General features: G+C 46.1%; 1 protein-coding gene across 1 annotated transcript in view; it reads right to left on the bottom strand.

The window, feature by feature from the left end:
- Positions 1-344: 344 nt before the first annotated feature.
- Positions 345-20031, bottom strand: part of strc1 (stereocilin 1) — a 79664-nt gene continuing 59977 nt past the window's right edge. Inside the window, exons 18-25 of the mRNA XM_072277870.1 lie at positions 18786-18978; positions 17179-17348; positions 14753-14908; positions 12548-12690; positions 9994-10142; positions 7307-7404; positions 3419-3569; positions 345-614 (exon numbers count right to left, since the gene is read on the bottom strand). Coding sequence (XP_072133971.1) covers positions 520-614; positions 3419-3569; positions 7307-7404; positions 9994-10142; positions 12548-12690; positions 14753-14908; positions 17179-17348; positions 18786-18978 — 1155 coding nt within the window. The 3' untranslated portion in view covers positions 345-519. The remainder of the gene's footprint in view (positions 615-3418; positions 3570-7306; positions 7405-9993; positions 10143-12547; positions 12691-14752; positions 14909-17178; positions 17349-18785; positions 18979-20031) is intronic.

Genomic DNA, 20031 nt, shown 5'->3' with positions numbered 1-20031 from the left:
AGATTCTGGTTCCTACAAATCCCTTCACTTAAAGTGAAGGTGGAGGAGTGGGAAGGAGAGATTCTGGAAAGTGATTCCAGCGCTCGTGGCGGAAAGATTAAAATCAGGAATGCTGAGAGCTGGAGCTAAGATCTCAAATACATGACTCAAGGCAATCAATCGGCTGTTTGAAAATTGAAATAAGACCAGAAGGTGCCAGAAACACTCAGCAGGTCAGGCAGTATCTATGGAGGCAGAAAGAGTGTTAATGCTTTAGATCCAAGACCCTTCAACAGAAAATCAATAGATTGTTAGACGTCGAGTTTAATCAAAGCAAAAAGAAACAATTCTTTATTCAACCACACAATTTCAAAAAAAGAGTGTCAATCCCAACAAACTAAAATGAAAAGTCTGCATCTCACAGGTACAAAATCTCCTCAACGTATGTAAGTTCCACTCAGAACCATTACTCAGGGATACAAAGGCAGCAAGCTCTCAAACAAACAGATGACAACACAAGGTTAGAGTATGTTTTGGTAGTTACAGGTAAGCTTCTCTTGTGTGTAAAAGATTACAGAAGAGACACAACAATATTCCATTCAAGCTCGCAGAAAGATTTCTTCCAGACGATCTCCCTGAAAACAGAGCAGAGTTCATTAATAACTATCCATATTAAATAGATTACTTCATTATCAATTGTTCGCAAGGGAGAAGCAAGTTAAGAGATTTGCTATCGTGAGTGGGTTTTGAGGGACCTCAAATAAGGAGAGATGAAGTTAGATATGTGGGGCTTTAGAGAGCAGGGGCTCCCGATCTTTTTATGCTGTGGACCCCCATCAATAACCGAGGGGTCTGTGAACCCCAGGATGGGAGCCCCTGGTTTAGATGATATTACAAGTCCATAAGCCGACAAGACTAGGAGCAGAATTTGGCTATTCAGCCCATCAAGTCTGCTGCACTATCCCATCGTACCTGATTCAAGCCCATTCAAGCCCATTCTCCTGCCTTCTCCCTGTAACCTTTGACACCCTTACTAATCAAGAACCTATCAACCTTGGCTTTAGATATACCCAATGACCTCACCTCCACAGCCGTCTGTGGCAATGAATTCTACAGACTCCCCACCCTCTGGCTAAAGAAATTCCTCCTCATCTCTGTTTAAAGGGATGTTCTTCTATTCTGAGGCTGTGTTCTCTGGTCCTAGACTCACCCATTATGGGAAACATCCTCTTTACATCCACTCTACCTAGGCCTTTTAACATGTGATAGGTTTCGATGAGATTCCCCCCCCCCATTCTTCTAAACTCCAGTGAGTACAGGCCCAGAGCCATCAAACGCTCCTCATGTGTTAACCCTTTCATTTCCAGAATCATTCTCACGAACCGCCTTTGAATCCTCACTAATGACAGCACAACACATGTATGAACAATCTTTATATGAACAAATTGTTCACTGTGCTTACATTTTTTTAATCAATATACCACAGAAAACATCCCATCTGGATCCATCATAGCTTGGTACAGCAACAGTTAAAAAAAATCAACTCAAACTAGTTGTATTCCACTCAACTACACACATTTCAACTGTGGAAATCCTTTGCCAGGGGACGTATTCAACGGGATTTGCAGATGATGCTACAACCACACTCAAGAATCACTTCTCATTTTGGCTGTACTACCACCCTGGTGTTACAACTCTCCACCTTTCAGAAAAAAATACCCCAGCATTAACTGTGTGTCATTAGACACCAAGAGAGTCCCAGTCTCTATCAGTTTTTACCGATGCACCGCAGAATGCATTATAGCTTGGTACGGCAACAGCCCTGCACGTGACCACAGGAAACCACAGAGAGTTGTGGACACAGCTCAGCAGAAACTAGGCTCCCCTCCGCAGACTCTGTCTACACCTCACTGTCTCAGTAGAGCAGCCAGCATAATCAACGACCCCATTCCCCCTGATATTCTCTCTTCCCCTCTCTCCCATCGGGCAGAAGATACAAAAGCCTAAAAGCACGTACCACCAGGCTAAGAACAGATTCTACCTCACTGTTATCAGACAATTGAATTGTTCCCTGATACAATAAGATGGACTCTTGACCTCATAATCTAACATTTGTGATCTGGCACCTCATTGTCTGCGCTCTCTGCACTTTCACATTACTTTGCATTGTGTTATTGATTTTATCATGTTCTACCTCTATTCACTGTGCGATGATCTGATCGGTATAAACAGTTTGCATGACAAGCTTTTCACTCCATCTCAGTGCATGTGACAATCATAAACTGATCCCAATTCCAAAAGAGGCCACAAGGTTTGTTGGATGCTGCAAGGTTGGACAGATAGAGATGGGAGGTACGATTGTGTGACTGACACAGGTCCTTGTGGAGGTGTGCGGACATGTGAGTGTCAAAGAAACTGAGCGGACCAGGCAGCATCTATAGAGGGGAAATAGACAGTGAGTCAATGTTTCGGGCCAAGACCCTTCATCAGGACTCAACGTGTTCTCAACACAGAACCTGCCAGTGACTGTTTTCAATGACGCTGCTGGTTTTCACGTGTACCAGCACGAGTTTCATGCGTATCTTGGCACCGTCTTCATTAATAATGGACAGCCCATCAGATGCCCGCTGCATGATTGGTGGTCTGACAATACCCTTCGATATTCTAATGCAGGCTAACTGTAATCAGTCTTTCTCTCCCAGCCAGCTTTACCCAAAGGTCCTTCATCAGTGACAGCTGATCAGGACACATTATTCAACTTTACCAACAGGGTAACTAGCCAGTGGTAGAACGGCAGGTAAGATGAACAATGTGAAAGTCAGAAACACAAGAGATACTGCAGATGCTGGAGTAACACCTCCAACCCAAGAACATCACTAACATCACCCACGAACCCATGACATGAACATCAATTTCCCCAACTTCTGGTAATTTCTTCCCATTCCTCCTTTCTTTTTTCCATTCCACATTCTGGTTTCCTTCCCACCCTTTCTCCTGGATGTCAATTCACTCTGGTTCCCTCTTCCTTCATTTTATCCCATGGCCCACTGTCTTCTTCTATCAGATTTCTTCTTCTTCAGCTTTTACCACTTCCACCTATCACCTTCAAGCTTCTTACTTCATCTCACCAATCACCTGCCAGTTTGCCCTCTCCCCCACCCACCCCACCTTCTTATTCTGTCTCTTCCCCCTTCCTTTCCAATCTTGACAAAGGGTCTCGGCCTGAAACACCGACTCTTTATTCCCCTCCATAGATGCTGAGTTCCTCCAGCATTTTGTGTGCATTGCTCTGGATTTCCAGCATCTGCAGAACCCCCCGCCTTTGTGTTGCTGCGAGTAAGTTCTCTATTGCCCCTGTGTGTACGTGCACTCGTGCAAATAACGATGACCTTGGATTTTTAACGGCCTGTTTCCGCATTGTAAATTCCGTATGATTTACCTCTTATGTCGACGGCTGTTTTGTGCCATGATGTGAGGACCATATCCAGAGCCTTCTTCTGTACGTCACCAAGTTCCTTCAGCTGGGCAGGGGTCACTGCCACAGCCTGCTGGTAATTAAACATGCGAATCTGGGCCGGACTAAATACTACCTGCCACAGGAAGGAACGAGGGAGATCAGCAAAATACATTTTAACTTCCATAACTTACTCCAGCCTGTACTAGCTGGAGTTTAAAAGAATGAGGGGGGAATTGGAGGGAGCACGGTAGCATAGTGATTAACATAACACTATTACAGCGCCAGTGACCCGGGTTCAATTCCCACCACTGTCTGTGGGGAGTTTGTACTGCAAGTTCTCCCCGTGACCACGTGGGTTTCCTCCGGGTGCTCCGGTTTCCTCCCACAGTCCAAAGACATACTGGCTAGTAGGCTAATTGGTCACGCGAGGGTAATTAGGTGGCGGGGGCTCATTGGGCCGGAAGGGCCTGTTACCGTGCAGGATCTCTAAATAAAATAAAAATAGTTGGGAACATTCGTTGGACGAGATTGTCTGGAAGCAGCTGAAGGGTAATGCTGAGGAAACGTTGCACTCGGAGATGAAGACCAGAAGACCTCACCTAAGACACGGGAGCAGAATTAGCCCATTTGCCCTATCAAGTCATTACAATTTGATTTTAAGAATGACATTAGTGTGAATGCTAAAACTGTCTGAAAGATACTGACTTACAGGCAATAAAAATCATTATTTCCATAAGTTTTCATCATTAGTATTAGAGACTAATACAGTTCATGGTTAGGTCACAGGAATCTTTAGTGTAAACACAAGAGATTCTACAGATGCTAGAAGTATTTACATGCATCATTGACAAGTTTGCTGCTAGATTGTCCTTGACAAGGAGACAGTGAGCCTCCATTAGACATAGGAACAGAATCAGGCCATTCGGCCCATCGAGTCTGCTTCCCCCATTCCATCATGGCTGATTTATTATCTCCTCTCAACCCCATTATCCTGCCTTTTCCAACACTTTTCTAATCATGAACCGATCAATCTGTGCTTCAAAATATACTCAATGACTTGGTCTTCACAGCTGTCTACAGCAATGAATTCCACAGATTCACCACCCTCTGGCTAAAGGCTTCAACCCACCAATTTAACCCCAGCCTAATCACGGGACAGTTTACAATGACCAATTAACCTACCAACCGGTACGTCTGTGGGAGGAAACCAGAGCACCCGGAGGAAACCCACGCAGTCGCAGGGAGAACGTACAAACTCCTGCAGACAGCAGTGGGAATTCACCTGGGTCACCTGTACTGTAAAGTGTTGTGTTAACCGCTGTGCCAATAACCAATTAACCCACCCGGTCTGACCTTGGACGGTGCGAGGAACCAGAGGATTGGGAGAAAACCCATGCATTGCTCAGAGATTCCTTACAGAGGATGCCAGGATTGAACTCCGAATTCCGGAACACCCTAAGCAGCAAGAGCATCACGCTGACTGCTACGCTACCAGAACAAGGGTCAGAGAGTGGAAATGGAAACCTCTGTCTGTAATATTACTTCAACAAAACCTCCCAGAACAGCACTCCGGAAGCTACAAGCCTGATTCATAATGTGCAAATGACGATGGCGTCAGGAATGGGTTAAGAAATACTGGAGTATTCCATCAATTGGAACAGCAGGTACAAAAATCCTTTAAAAAAAAGAAGAAAATTGTGATTTTTTAACAAGTTCTCACAAAATTATTTTTGAGCTGTAGTAAGTGTTGTAATGTGAGAAACATGACTACAGGTGTCCTACTAACAGCAGAAACTAGATTAATGATGCTGTTTAAGGAACAAATACTAATTAACCCTTGCATTTCAAAATAGAGTCACAAGCTCTCATTTAGATGCAGAGAAAAGAGAAGGCTTCAGCTCGACGTCTCAACATCAAGGATTAACTTTATTCACCATATGCATTTACATGTGTTAGGAATTCGCTGTGATCTGTTGGCAAGAGTGTGACATGCAACAAAAAACAATATTCAACAATTATAAAGAATTATATAATAATAAAGTTAGAGGTTAAAGTATGGATATGTAATAAAATGTGCATAAATACATAAATACCAGCATATATTTACAATGTAAACAGCATTATAAAAATAGTTTACAGTGTTTACAGTGTAGTGAGGTGACAGGGCGTTATACAGAGGAGTGTGAGGTGGGGCTAACATAACAATATCACATCCAATTATAGAGCTCTCCCTCAGCTTATCACTGAAGTGATAAGCCAGAATTTTTGTGCACAGGGCCCGAGAGTGGGATTTGAACTCGGAAACATCTGACTCAGAAGGAGAGCTTGCTCCAAACCACTGGTGAAATGATAGAAAATAAAGATGCCGTTTTGGAAACCTGTTGTGGGCATGTGGCCAAGTGATTAAGGCATTGGACTAGCGACCTGAAGGTCGTGAGTTCGAGCCTCAGCTGAGGCAACGTGTTGTGTCCTTGAGCAAGGCACTTAATCACACATTGCTCTGCGACGACACTGGTGCCAAGCTGTATGGGTCTTAGTGCCCTTCCCTTGGACAATATTGGTGTCGTGGAGAGGGGAGACTTGCAGCATGGGCAACTGCTGGTCTTCCAATCAACCTTGCCCAGGCCTGCGCCCTGGAGAGTGAAGACTTTCCAGGCGCAGATCCACGGTCTCACAAGACTAACAGATGCCTTTACTTGGAAACCTGCAAGAACCCTGGAGATAGGCAAAGTAAGATAGGCTGAATGGTCTCTGCCATCCAATTATATTTCTTATTGTAACTTACGGTAAGTTCTTTATGCATTACACGGTGCTGCTACCGCAAAACAACGAATTTCACAACATCTGATCAACTTAAACCTGATCCTGATTCTAATCATTTCCTTTTTTTTGCCCATAGTTAATATCTTCAAAACTGAATGGGAGGGATACATTTTATTTATTTATTGAGATAAAACGTGCAATAGTCCCTTCCGGCCCTTCGAGCAACGATGCCCAGCAACCCCCGATTTAACCCCAGCCGAATGACAGGACATTTCACAATGACCAATTAACCTACTAATCTGTACACCTTCAGACTGTGTGAGGAAACACAGGCAGTCATGGGAAGGACGTACAAACTCCTTACAGGCAGTGGCGGGAAATGGACCCGGGTCGCTGTTACTGGAGGGCGTTGTGCTAACCACAATAAGTGGGAGGAAGAAAAATGATGCTATGCTTGAGAAACACACAAGGTGCTGGAGGAACTCAGCAGGACAGGCAGCATCTGTGGAGGGAAATGGATAGCCAGCGTTTTGGGTTGCGGCATTTCATCTGGACTGGGAAGAAAGGAGGTTGAAGAATAAAAAGGTGGAGGGAAAGAATGGAGCAAGAGCTGGAAGGTGATAGGAGGATCGAGGCGAGGGGCAGGGTGAGGGAACGGGGGAGAGTGGCAATGATGTAAGAAGCTGGGAGCTAATAGGTGGATTTGACAAAGGGTTGAAGAAGGTGGAATCTGATAGGAGAGGGCACCGGACCACAGAATAAAGGGGAGGTGGGGAGAGGAACCAGAGGGAGGAATAAGTGGGTAATGGGCAGATGGTGGCTGAGGGGAAAGGAATAGGTGATGGGGAAAGGGATGGGTGATGGGGACAGAGGGGAGTGGCTACCTGTAGGCAGGTAAATCAATGTCCATGCCATCAGGTCAGAATACAATCTAATCTGTGTCGACCCTCAATCTGGCAGTCGAGGACAGCCATTACAACGTGGGATCGAGAAGTGGGTTTAAAATGGCTGGATGCTAGATTGACGTCTGAGCCCTTCGTTGACAGGGTTGAGCTGCTGAGTGAGACACATCTGGCTGGAAGTGCTGCGATCACGTTGTACACTTACTGAGAGTTTCTTTGGCGGAAGGGCTGCAATGGCATTCGGTGTGAGGCCTTCAACCTGCTCTTTAACCAGCGATGACAGAACCATGTCTGGAAGACCAGCTATTCGGATTACACAGAAAGAATGAAAACTAAATACTAAATAAACTTCCACATGTACATTAATTATAAAACAATAAAATATACATCATCCCCTTTGATATCTCCCAACCAGATCTGTACTCTCTTAAACTCTGGCAAAGTCAAAGTCATTTAAGTCATAAAAGTACATATACAGTACTGTGCAAAAGTTTTATTTGTACACACACACATATAAGAGAGAGAGCACCTAAGACCTTTGCACTACTGTAGTAATTTTATGTATTACACTGTACTGCGACCTCAAAAAAAACAAATTTCAATAGCTATGTGAGTGATGATAAACGTGATTCTGCTCTGGGTCTCTGTTGAGGACTGAGAGTGGGAAGGGGGCAGGGAGAGGGGAATGATGGTTGGGAAAAGGGGAAGGGAGAGGGGAGGGAGCAGGAAGCACCAGAGAGACATTCTGTAATAAGACCATAAGACATAGGAGCAGAATTAGGCCATTTGGCCCATCGAGTCTGCTCTGCCATTTCATCATGGCTGATCCAATTTTCCTCTCAGTCCCAATCTCCTGCCTTCTCCCCGTATCTCTCATGCCCTGACTAATCAAAAATCTATTAACCTCTGCTTTACGTATACATAAAAACTTGGCCCCCAAAGCTGCCTGTGGGAATGAATTCCACAGATTCACCACCCTTTGACTAAAGAAGTTCCTCATTTCCATTCTAAAAGGACGCCCCTCTGTTCTGAGGTTGTGTCCTCTGATCTTAGACTCTCCCACCACAGGAAACATCCTCTCCATATCCACTCTATCAAGGCCTTTCACCATTTGATAGGTTTCAATGAGGTCACCTCTCATTCTTCTGAATTCTAGTGAATACAGGCCCAGAGCCATCAAATTCTCTTCATACGACAAGCCATTCAATCCTGGAATCATTACTGTGAACCTCCTTTGAACCCTCTCCAGTTTCAGCACATCCTTCTAAGATAAGGGGCCCAGACCTGCTCACAATACTGCAAGTGAGGCCTCACCAATGCCTTAGAAAGTTTCAACATTACATCCTTGCTTTTATATTCTAGTCCTCCTGAAATGAATGGTAACATTGCATTTGCCTTCTTCACCACAGACCAAACCTGCAAATTAACCCTTAGGGAATCCAGCAAGAGGACCCCCAAGTCCCTTTGCACCTCAGTTTTTTGTATTTGGTCTCCATTTAGAAAATTCCTTCCTTTACTTCTACCAAAGTGCATGACCATACACTTCCCAACACTGTATCTCATCCGCCATTTCTTTGCCCATTTTCAGAATCTGTCTAAGCCCTTCTGTAGCCTCTCTACTTCCTCAAATCTACCTGCCCCTCCATGTATTTTCATATCGTCTACACACCTTGCAACAAAGCCATCAATTCCATCATCCAAATCATTGACATATAACGTAAAAAGAATTGGTCCCAACACAGACCCCTGCGGTACACCACTAGTCACCAGCAGCCAGCCAGAAAAGGCTCCCTGTAGAAAAATTTGCCAAGAACAATCATGGTGATCGTGGTCGCCCACACGTCATACAACATGGCACACAATGATGACGTCATACGACACGGCACATAACGATGATGTCATACGGCACAGCACATAATGCAATGGATAATTTTTATGTATTGTACTGTACTGCTACTGAGAAAGAACCAACTTCCTGACATCAGTCAGTAATTGTGTCAGAGTGAGATGGACAAGCCCCGTAATGGAATTAAATTGCAGATCAGCCGAGATCAAGTTAACTTGCAGAATAGATACGAAGGGCTTATAGTTAAACTAATGGATTGAGGTGTGTTCCAGCCAGGAGGGTACACACCCTATAATGGAGAGAACTTTCAGTGATATCACCTTTCACCATCTCATTTACTCATGTGATCTTCCCATGTGTAGCAGCCAAGTTTCACACAACACGGTGCCAGGGACAGAGCAACAGGAAATCAACCCATAATCTGGAGGTCAAAGTTCAGGGATTGCTGAGTCTGGATGTTGAAGTCCGAAGACCAAAGGCCGAAGCCGGCGAGTCCGAAGGACAAAGCCCTGGTTCAGTGTGTCCAAAGGACAGAGGTCTGTGAGGCTGAGAGTCCAGGCCAGGGACTGGAGAATAAAGTCCCAATGTCTGAGAGTCTGGGGCCATGGAATGGACGTCGGAGATCCAAAGGTGGCCTGTCCTGGGGTTTGAGACCTGTCTCTGAGTGGGTGGGAGAGGAGCTCGCTTTGCTATTGTTGTTGCTTGTGTTGCTCTGCTGAACACTGTGGGCACGCTACGTTGGCACCACAATGTGTGGCAACACTCATGGGCCGCCCCCAGCACATCCTTAGGCTGTGTCGGTTGTTAACACAAACGCACACTTCACTGTATGTTTTGATGTCCATGTGATAAATAAATGAGTAAATCAGAATCTGAAACTGGCCATCCCTTCCCCCTCCCACAGACCCCGCTCAACATAGACTTCCTCCAGCAGTTTGTTTCTTTTCTCACAAGATAATCTGTTCCCCAAATATAATGAAACTCCTCAAATAACAAGGAGCATTAACCAAGGGCCACTCTTACACACTGATCTGGAAATTGCTTACCCGCAATGGAACCAACTTCGATGAACTCTTCAGCGCCCCACAGGCTGACGTCTCCGAATGTCTCTGGGTGAACAACAAGGCCGGCCAGGCTGCGTAGCTGGGACTCATCACATGGCAGACTCAAACTCCCGATCCACAGAACGGCCATACTGAGATTTTACAGTGCACCAGGTTCACAATTCAGAAGGGACATCCAAAAAGGATATTCAAGAAGTTAACAAGCGAAAAATTATACTGTGGAACAGGGAGGATATATAGTTCCAGATACACACGAGTATAACGTCTCATTACCAATGCTCAACAGCAGTTATACAGAAGATACTGACTATTCAGTTGGTGTTTAATGTTCCCATGTGAGCTGCCTCCCACCACTCCTGTTCTCACCAATATTAACGTTTACTGCAATGGTGTTGAGGTCCAGGGATTGAGAACTTCAACATCTGTCTGGATGCGTCACTGTGTGGTACGGAAGCTGCAAGGCATTAGGCCGCAAGACCCCACAGCGGACAGTAAAAACCGCTGCTACCCCCTATTTGTGACATTTCACGGAGTGTTGTAGACGAAGGACCCGATGCATTGTTGAGGATCCTGACCACCCACCCCACAACCTCTTTGACCCAGTACCCTCAGGAAGGAGGTACAGAGGCATCAGGACTCGGACTGTCAGACTGGGTAACAGCTTCTTCCCTCAGGCTGGGAGACTAATGAATACCCTGCCACCACCGAGGTCTGCTCACTAGGATAGCCAGCTGTTTGCTGTTTACCTGTGCTGCGCACTACATGCACTCTGAGTTATATTTTATTGACTTAGTTGTGGAAATACTTTAGTTTATGTACCGTGTGAGACGTATGTCTTGTGAGTGCACCGTGGCCTGGAGGGGTTGTTGTTTCATTTGATTGTATATATGGTAAATGTTCTCCCTCTGATTGCAAGAAACTGCGGAGAGTTGTGGACACAGCTCAGCCCATCACAGAAACCAGCCTCCCCTCCCCAAACCCGGCCAGTGTCCCCCCCCCCCACCTCCACGGACCCGGCCAGTGCCCCTCCCCCACAGACCTGGCCAGTGCCCCTCCCCTCCCCACCTCCACGGACCCGGCCAGTGCCCCTCCCCCACAGACCTGGCCAGTGCCCCTCCCCTCCACAGACCCGGCCAGTGTCCCCCCCCCACACCTCCACGGACCCGGCCAGTGCCCCTCCCCCACAGACCTGGCCAGTGCCCCTCCCCTCCACGGACACGGCCAGTGCACCTCCCCTCCCCAGACCCGGCCAGTGCCTCCCCTCCACGGATCCAGCCAGTGTCCCCCCCCCACCACCACCACCTCCACGGACCCGGCCAATGCCCCTCCCCCACAGACCTGGCCAGTGCCCCTCCCCTCCACGGACACGGCCAGTGCACCTCCCCTCCCCAGACCCGGCCAGTGTCTCCCCCACCCCACGGACCTGGCCAGTGCCCCTCCCCCCCACGGACCCGGCCAGTGCCCCTCTCTTCCACGGACACGGCCAGTGCACCTCCCCTCCACGGACCTGGCCAGTGGCCCCCCCCCCTCCACGGACCTGGCCAGTGCCCCGCCCCTCCACTGACACGGCCAGTGCCCCCCCCCTCCACGGACACGGCCAGTGCCCCCCCCCTCCACGGACTCAGCCCCGTGGACTCAATAGGAAAAGCCAACATAGTCCAACACCATCACCCCAGACATTCTCGCTTCTCCCCCACCGACTGGGCAGAAGATACAAAAGCCTAAAAGCGCGTAAACTGGGCTCAAAAAACAGCTCTGTCCTGCTGTTTTAAGACTATCAAATGGTTCCGTAGGATGATAAATTGGGCTCCTGCGCTCACAATCTACGTCATTATGGCCTGACTCCTTACTGTCTGCCTGCACTACACTCCCCTGTTACACTTTATTCCACCTCCTCCCATTGTTTTTCCTTCTACCATCTCAATGCACTATTTGGCCCATCAAGTCTGCTCCATCATGCGATCATGGCTTATCTATCATCTCTCTCAACCCCGGTCTCCTGCCTTCTGCCCATAACCTTTGACGCCCTGACTAATCAAGAATTTATTAACCTTTGCTTTAGAGATACCCAATGACTGACCTCCACAGCCGTTTGTGGCAATGGATTCCTGGCTGAAGAAGTTCCTCCTCACCCCTGTTCCAAAGGGATGTCCTTCTGTCCTGAAGCTGTGCCCTCCAGTCCTCGACTCCCCCGTTACAAGAAACATCCTCTCCACATCTACTCTACCTGGGCCTTCCAATATTCGATAGGTTTCAATGAGAGCTCTCCTCATTCTCCTGAATACAGGCCCAGATCTATCAAATGCTCCTCATATGTTAACCCTTTCAATCCTAGAATCATTGTTGTGAACCTTCTCTAAACCCTCTCCAATGCCAAGACATCCTTTCTTACAATACGGGCCCAAAGCTGCTCACAACACTATTCAAGCGATCCCTCAAATGAACTCATGCCGTTCATAGACCAGGACAATCCTGGACTTCTCAGCTACAAGACTGGCCTTTTATGTTGATCCAGGTAAAGTCTGACGTTGCCTACCTGAACTGCATTGGGTTTATCGCAGACATGTCAGCTGGTTTGATGCCACAAATGATGTGTCCCAGAGCAACCAGACTGGCCGAATCCAGCTCATCCACCCTGAGCCTGTTCACATGCAGGAAGGTTGTAAACAACACAGAGAGCTGCAACAAAAATTAAACTGTCCTTTAGTGCAAGCTCAAGATTAAATCGTGTAGAAGGGCAAAACTCTCCCCATTTATTACAATGACAAATTCAAGGTTTGGAGTCATTTTTCTATCCATACTCTTTCTGTGATTTAAACCTCATTGTGAAGTTAAAAGCAAATAAGTACAATGATTGTTATTTTAGAGATAAGCACAGTAACAGGCACTTCTGGCCCAATGAGCCTGCAGCGCCCAATTCCATCCTTGTGGGTGTAATGCTGAGAGATAGATTCCTTTAGAGTGCTGTCTACAATGCTGATATACAATGTAAATATGTCCTAGTATGTAAATATAGTCCTAATATATCCTAATATGCTAATATACTGTGCTAATGTCCTAGTATATCCTAATATCCTCTTATACAGTGCTAATATGCCCTAATATAGTGTAATATGTGCTAATATACAGTCAAGTCCTAATGTAATGATATAAGGTACTAATATACAACACTATCCTAATAACCTCATCCGCCTCATGGTGCTGAAAATCTCAGCATAACTTTATCCAATTTCCTTTTGAAAATCTCCTTCAAGGTACTACATTCCAGATCAAAGAGTATTTTAATCAAGGAGGGTGGGATGAGGGTTGTGGAGGCATATCAAGACCCAGGGATTAATTCTGGATGTAGCTCCTCAGCTTGGCAAGGATCTTTCATGATATCAGCAAACAGCCAAGTCCAGGGTCACCTCAATTCTCCACTGATTCCCATTCAGTTCAGTAACCCATCGACATAACCAGGTAAAGTACTTGAGATTCTGAATCAGTTCAGTAACTCATTGACATAACCAGGTTAAGTACTTGAGATTGCGAATCAGTTCAGTAACTCATTGATATAACCTGGTGTTGGATTATACTGTATAATCATCATTATCTTTGCAGCTTAACTTTAATGCCTGTTTGTACTTTATCTAACTACCCACATACATGTAACTGTTTAGTATGTTTCCTAGTGCTCACAGTATGTATATGCAGTTGTTCAGTGAGTCCCTAGAGGTTACAGTTCTGTATGATTCTGGGAAGTTCCTTGGTATCACATTATTTGAATAGGGGCCGTCTGACTGGTTAACTCTCATCTACAAATTTGAATGGAATGTCTCTTATCTATGGGGCATGAGGAGGGCAGAACACATTGCCCACCACCTTTAGTCTGTTTTCCTGTTCTTCGTTTTTAGCTAGTAGACTTTTGCAACTCTGCCTTTCCAATTCTCTTCGATCTTTCAGTGCTTAATAAAATGATCATGAAGCAACAGGTTTTATGCCTCTTTCAAAAGAACCTTGGATTGAAAGCATCAGATTCCAACACAGGTAAGGTACCAGGGAAATTGTGGTTTAAGTGAAGGAGCCTGATCCAGCCCAGACGTGCACACACATCCTGATCCAGCCCAGACTTGCACACACACCCTGATCCAGCCCAGACGTGCACACAGATCCTGATCCAGTCTAGACGTGCACACAGATCCTGATCCAGTCTAGACGTGCACACACATCCTGATCCAGTCTAGATGTGCACACACATCCTGATCCTGTCTAGACGTGCACACAGATTCTGATCCAGTCTAGACGTGCACACACATCCTGATCCAGTCTAGACGTGCACACACATCCTGATCCAGCCCAGACGTGCACACACATCCTGATCCCGTCTAGATGTGCACACACATCCTGATCCAGCCCAGACGTGCACACACACCCTGATCCAGCCCAGACGTGCACACCGACATCGTGATCCTGTCTAGATGTGCACACACATCCTGATCCAGTCCAGACGTGCACACACACCCCGATCCAGCCCAGATGTGTGCACACATCCTGATCCTGTCTAGACGTGCACACACATTCTGATCCAGTCCAGACGTGCACACACATCCTGATCCAGCCTCATCTAGCCCAGACGTGCACAGACATTCTGATCCCATCTAGACGTGCACACACATCCTGATCCATTCCAACACGTGCAAATGCACACTTAGCTTCTCGATACAGAGACTCACAATGGTATCAATCAGTCTGAGAAAGGCACCTTTCTGTTGGTCCACTCTGCAGTTTTACCCAGGGCTGCCACAGCACCCAGATCAGACAGGTCCAGCCTCATCAAGTCCTTCTCTGGGAACTGGGTGGCTATCCGTCCTAGCTGTTCGATCACCTGAGGCGGCATCACTGATACAGGTCTGTAGATCTGACAGAGCAGATTTATTGTGTGATGGTGGTGTAACAAAAGCCACAGGCTACAAAGAACGCACATGTTACCAGGGATGCATTCAAGAACTACAAGCTCCACTATCTTGTCCTATCAGATTCTTTCTTCATCAGCCCTTTATCTCTTCCACCTATCACCTCTCAGCTTCTTACTTCATTTCCCACCCCCACCCAGCCACCTTCCCCCTCACCTGGTCTCACCTATCACCTTCTAGCTTGTACACCTTCCCTCTTCCCCCCACCTTTTTATTCTGGCTTCTTCCCCCTTCCCTTCCAATACCGATGAAGGGTCTCAGCCCAAAGTATCAGCTAGTTATTCCCCTCCATAGACGCTGCCTGACCTGCTGAGTTCCTCCAGCATTTTGTGTGTCTTGCTTGGATTTCCAGCGTCCACAGAATCTCTTGTGTACATGTTACCAAGTTTGTATTCAAGAACCAACACTTAAAATTTCTGTTTGACTGCTGCCACAGAGAACTCTACCCGTTTAGCATCATAGAATTAAACAGCAAGGAAATAGGCCCTTTGCCCCAACCAGTCCATACTAACCAGATTCCCATCTAAGCTGGTCCTATTTGCCTGTGTTTAGCCCTTATACTTTAAACTGTTCCTATCTGGGTACCCGTCTTTTAAGTATTTTTATATATCTGCCTCAACCATTTCTTACAACGGCTCATTCCATATACCGACCTCCAGGTAAAAAAGTTGCCCCTCCTCAAGTTCCCATAAATTTCCCCCCCCCCCACCCTAAACCAATGCCGGCTAGTTCTTGATTCTCCCAACACTGAGAAAAAAACTTGTGCCTATTCACAATATTGATGCCCTCGTGATTTAATACACTTCTATAAAATCACACCCCTTCCTTCTACACTCCAGTGACTAAAGTCCTAGCCTGCTCAAACTCTGTAACTCAAATCCTGGCAACTTCTTCCTAATTCTTTTCCACAATATATTTTCATTTCATTCCTGCAACATGTATAAACAATCAGTAAGACACAATGAAACCAATTATATACAGTTATGTGGGTACGGTTAATTGGAGCAGACACTTATTGGGAACAACTCTCAAAGAACAAAAACTGACTTTGAGAAAATTGCTGGGATTCCCTTTATTTATTTCAGACACTCTGCCACTTAATTGGGACAGGAGACTGCTGCCAAACAGCTTCTAACTAGCGTCAGTTGTGTGCACTTGTGTCACCGTTAGACACTACACCGGACTTTGAGTGAACCGTTTTTAAATAGCATCAGTTGTATGTGTTCGTGTTCAAAAAGCAGTGACTTTTTGTCACTGATAGTTAGCGAGAAATAAGCAGTAAGACAATTCAGAACTACTCTGCTCACCGGAAACAGCCGGGAATGAAAATGAAATGATTTCACTATCTCAACAAGTTAGGAACTATGATGAATTTAAAGGTATCAACAATCATCTTAAATGTTGCAATGAAAATGAAGATTTGGAGGATACAATCATCGATAGCATTGTACGAAGGCAGTTCATTATCTTCACTAGGAGTCTGCAGTGATTTTGTTCACTGCGTACACTGGATCCTCTGTCAATAACTACTAGGAACCAATACACAGTTTAATAGTACTGCAGTAGTATTGATAGTGTTCTAATTTGTTCTACGTTTCATTTAAATACATAATTTGTTACTTAATGTCTTTTTTAAATACCTTTTTAACTATTTCCATGAAACTTTGGCTAATTGGGGCAGCCACTTAATTGGGCCAACTTGTACTGGTTCCGTATACTGCGTCCCAATTAACTGGAATCCATATACTGTACAAGAGTGAGAAGCATTCAGTAAGTACTAGCTCAGTAAAATAGGTTGAGTTCCTCTCATTAAGGATCTATCATTGTAACTTATTTGAGGAGGCCATTCTACCATTGTATCTATGCTTGGCTAAATGTAGAGCCACTTAGGTTATCCTACTCCCCAGCTCTGGCCCACAATGGAAGAAATGGGATATAGGATAAGCAGGACAGAAACAGGCCATTCAGCCCATCAATTTCATGCTGGCATTCATGTTGCACACACATCCCATCCCACCCAATCTCACCTCATTCAGCTATTCCAGGGGTTCCCACTATGGACCCCTTGTTCAATGGTATTGGTCCGTGGCATAGAAAAGGTTGGGAGCCTCGGATCTATTCGCTTCTCCCTCACATACTTGTGAAGCATCCTTGTAGATGCAACAACTTGTACACCCCGTGGCCCTGCCTCCTCAGGGTTGTGGAATATCGGTACCTGTTTAACTCTCTCCAGCAGCCAAAGTAGTTCGAATGGCTGAAAGTGAGGGTCTTGACCAATCATCTCCAAGCAGTTGATGAAGTCATCGTCGGCCATGCCAGTCAACGAATCGACGGGCCACGCCGAGGGGAGGGTAGTGCGGATAATGTTGCAGGTCAGGACGGGACCTAACACAAAACAAGTGGAATCAGTACATTCCTCGTGCCAAGTGCCTTTACCTGAACGTCTCTGTGTTTCCATCACTCGAGAAAGATCTCCAGGTCAAGAAGCTCAGCTTCCATTCTCTTACCATTCTCCATTCAGGCCTTGGAAGCAGACCATGGAACGGGTAAGTGTGAACCGGTAGAGTAGAAGCTATCGTAGCATTTTACAGCAGCAGCAGTCGGGGTTCAATCCCCACCAGTTCTCCCCATCACTGCGTGCGCGTGGGGGTTTGTTCCCAGTGCTCTGATTTCCCCTCATGGGCTGGTTGTTTCGATGTACAGGTGACAAATAAAGCTAATCTCTAATCTCTTTAAACATCACCCAGCAGGCAGAAACAGGTAAACACTTTGCATTAAGGTTAAATCCCAATACAAAGATATAACACAAGCTACAACACATCAGAAATGTTAACACAGTATAAAGGTGTTCCGTACAATTTATCTCTAGTAAAATGGACACAAAGGCCACAAAAAAAGGAAGATTAGGCTATGACCAAAACAGAGATACCAGAGCAACACACACAAAATGTTTCTGGAACTCGGCAGGTCAGGTAGCACCTATGGAGCAGAATAAACAGTCAACGTTTCAGGCCAAAACCCCTCTTCAGGTCTGGAAAGGAAGGAAGAGGAAAGACAGCAGAATAAAAAAGTGAGGAGCGGAAGGAGGATAGCTAGAAGGTGATAGGTGAAGCCAGGAGGGTGGGGATGGTAAAGGCTGGAGAGGAGAGGAGAATGGACCATAGGAAGAAAGGAGGGAGGAGGGGCACCAGGGAGAGGTGATAGGAAGGTGAGAAGAAGTAAGAGGCCTTTGTAGGGAAATAGAAGAAGAGGGGAGACAAAGGGAATTTCTTTTATAAATCAGGAGAAATAAATATTCATTCCATCGGGGGGCTAGCCAGATGGAGTACAAGGTGTTACTTTTCCACCCAGAGAGTGGCCTCGTCTTGGCACAAGAGGGAGCCCTGGCCCGACATATTGGGAAGGGAATAGGAATTGGAACTAAAATGTTTGGCCACCGGGAAGTTCTGCTTTTGGCAGATGGAGTAGAAGCGCTGGACAACTCGGTCCCCCAATTCACAATGGGTCTCACCGATGTAGAGGAGGCTGCATCAGGAGCACCAGATACAGCAGACCTGCAGGTGAAGTGTTGCCTCACTGGAAGGATTGTTTGTGGTTTTGAACGGGCAGGTGAAGGGGCAGGTGTAGGGGCAGGTGTAGACTTGGGCTGCTTGCAGGGACAGGTGCCAGGAGGGAGAAATGTGCAGAGAGAAGTGCCAGGAGATATTAAAGGTGGCCTTTAAGGAGGCAGGAGTGGAAGAGATTTTACAGACCCGGCTACAGAGTGTCTGCATCCTTTGTCTAAAGGTGCAAGTGGCCTGTGGCACAGTCACCTGTCCTCACCGTTTGTGGTCTGCCGCCGCCGCCTAGGATTGAGCAGTCCGACTGCAGTCTGTAAGAGTATCCGTTGTTTTCTAAAAAGGTCCTCGTGGTCAGAAGGTTCCATTGCTCGCTGACAGGTGGAACCGAAGACACTTCCCTCCCACTGCTTCTGGCTGTGAAACAATATCTCGATCCTCTCCAAGACCAAAACATCCTGAAAGAACAGAGACAGACTGGGATTTTTGTAGTTTTTCATCAGTTTGATCGGGAATGTTTGCTGGGATCGATTAATCTTTGCTCTGGATGCTTCAAAGTTCTAAGCAAATTTATTATCAAAGTACGTATCTGTCACCATATACAACCTTGAGATTGATTTCCTTGTGGGCATTCACAGTAAATACAAAGAAACGCAATAGAATCAATGAAAGTCCAGGGCCAACAGAATGGACAAACAACCAACATGCAAAAGACAGCAAACCGTGTAAAGACAAAGAAAAGAAGAAATAATAATAATAAATAAGTAATCAATAAGTATCAAGAACTTGAGATGAAGGCTCCTTGAAAGTGAATCTGTAGGTTGTGGGAACAGCTCAGTGTTGGGTTGAGTGAAGTTATCCTCTCTGGTTCAAACACCTGCTGGTTGAGGGGTAATACTTGTCCTCACCTGAATCTTTCTGGATTACATATATTCCTCACATTTCCCAAGGACTGTCCAACTCCCCTCGGAACATCTGAGTTCTTCAACCCCTCTTCCAGCTTCACATGGAACACGGAGCAGTACAGCACAAGACCCTATGCCAAACCCATCTACCTGCACGTGATCGATACCACTCCATTCTCTGCCTCTCTGCCTCTTCTTTTGCCTGTTACACCTCTGCCGTTTAGGGCAGCAATGAAGGTCCTCCATCTCTGGTGGTGTTCACGGTTTCCTTCATCGTGTCGGTAGCTTCCTCTTGGTTTTCACTACTGTCAGTCACGCAAGTCCCGGAACACTGTCACACTCAGTGTGGAAGGATTCTTCATTGCTGTTTCCCTAACAATGTTGTTTGACCAGTCAGGGTTGTTAGCCCTGAGATGAACCCCCAAACCTGGAGGATTGGTGGACCACTCCTAGTCTGGCCTCTACCCTTTGACCTGTTTGGCATGAGTGACCCTACCAACAGCCAAAGCCTAAAGCCCTGACTCCAGCCAGCAGTGCTGTCTGGGTCATTGAGGCAACAAGCCTCCAAACCCTATGACAAGACTGTGGCCCTCTTGGAAGATTAGC

The sequence above is a fragment of the Mobula birostris genome, chromosome 14 (genome assembly GCF_030028105.1).
Source record: "Mobula birostris isolate sMobBir1 chromosome 14, sMobBir1.hap1, whole genome shotgun sequence".
NCBI lineage: Eukaryota > Metazoa > Chordata > Chondrichthyes > Myliobatiformes > Myliobatidae > Mobula > Mobula birostris.
The sequence above is the reverse complement of the archived record's forward strand: the minus strand, read 5'-3'. Positions and strand labels throughout refer to the sequence as shown.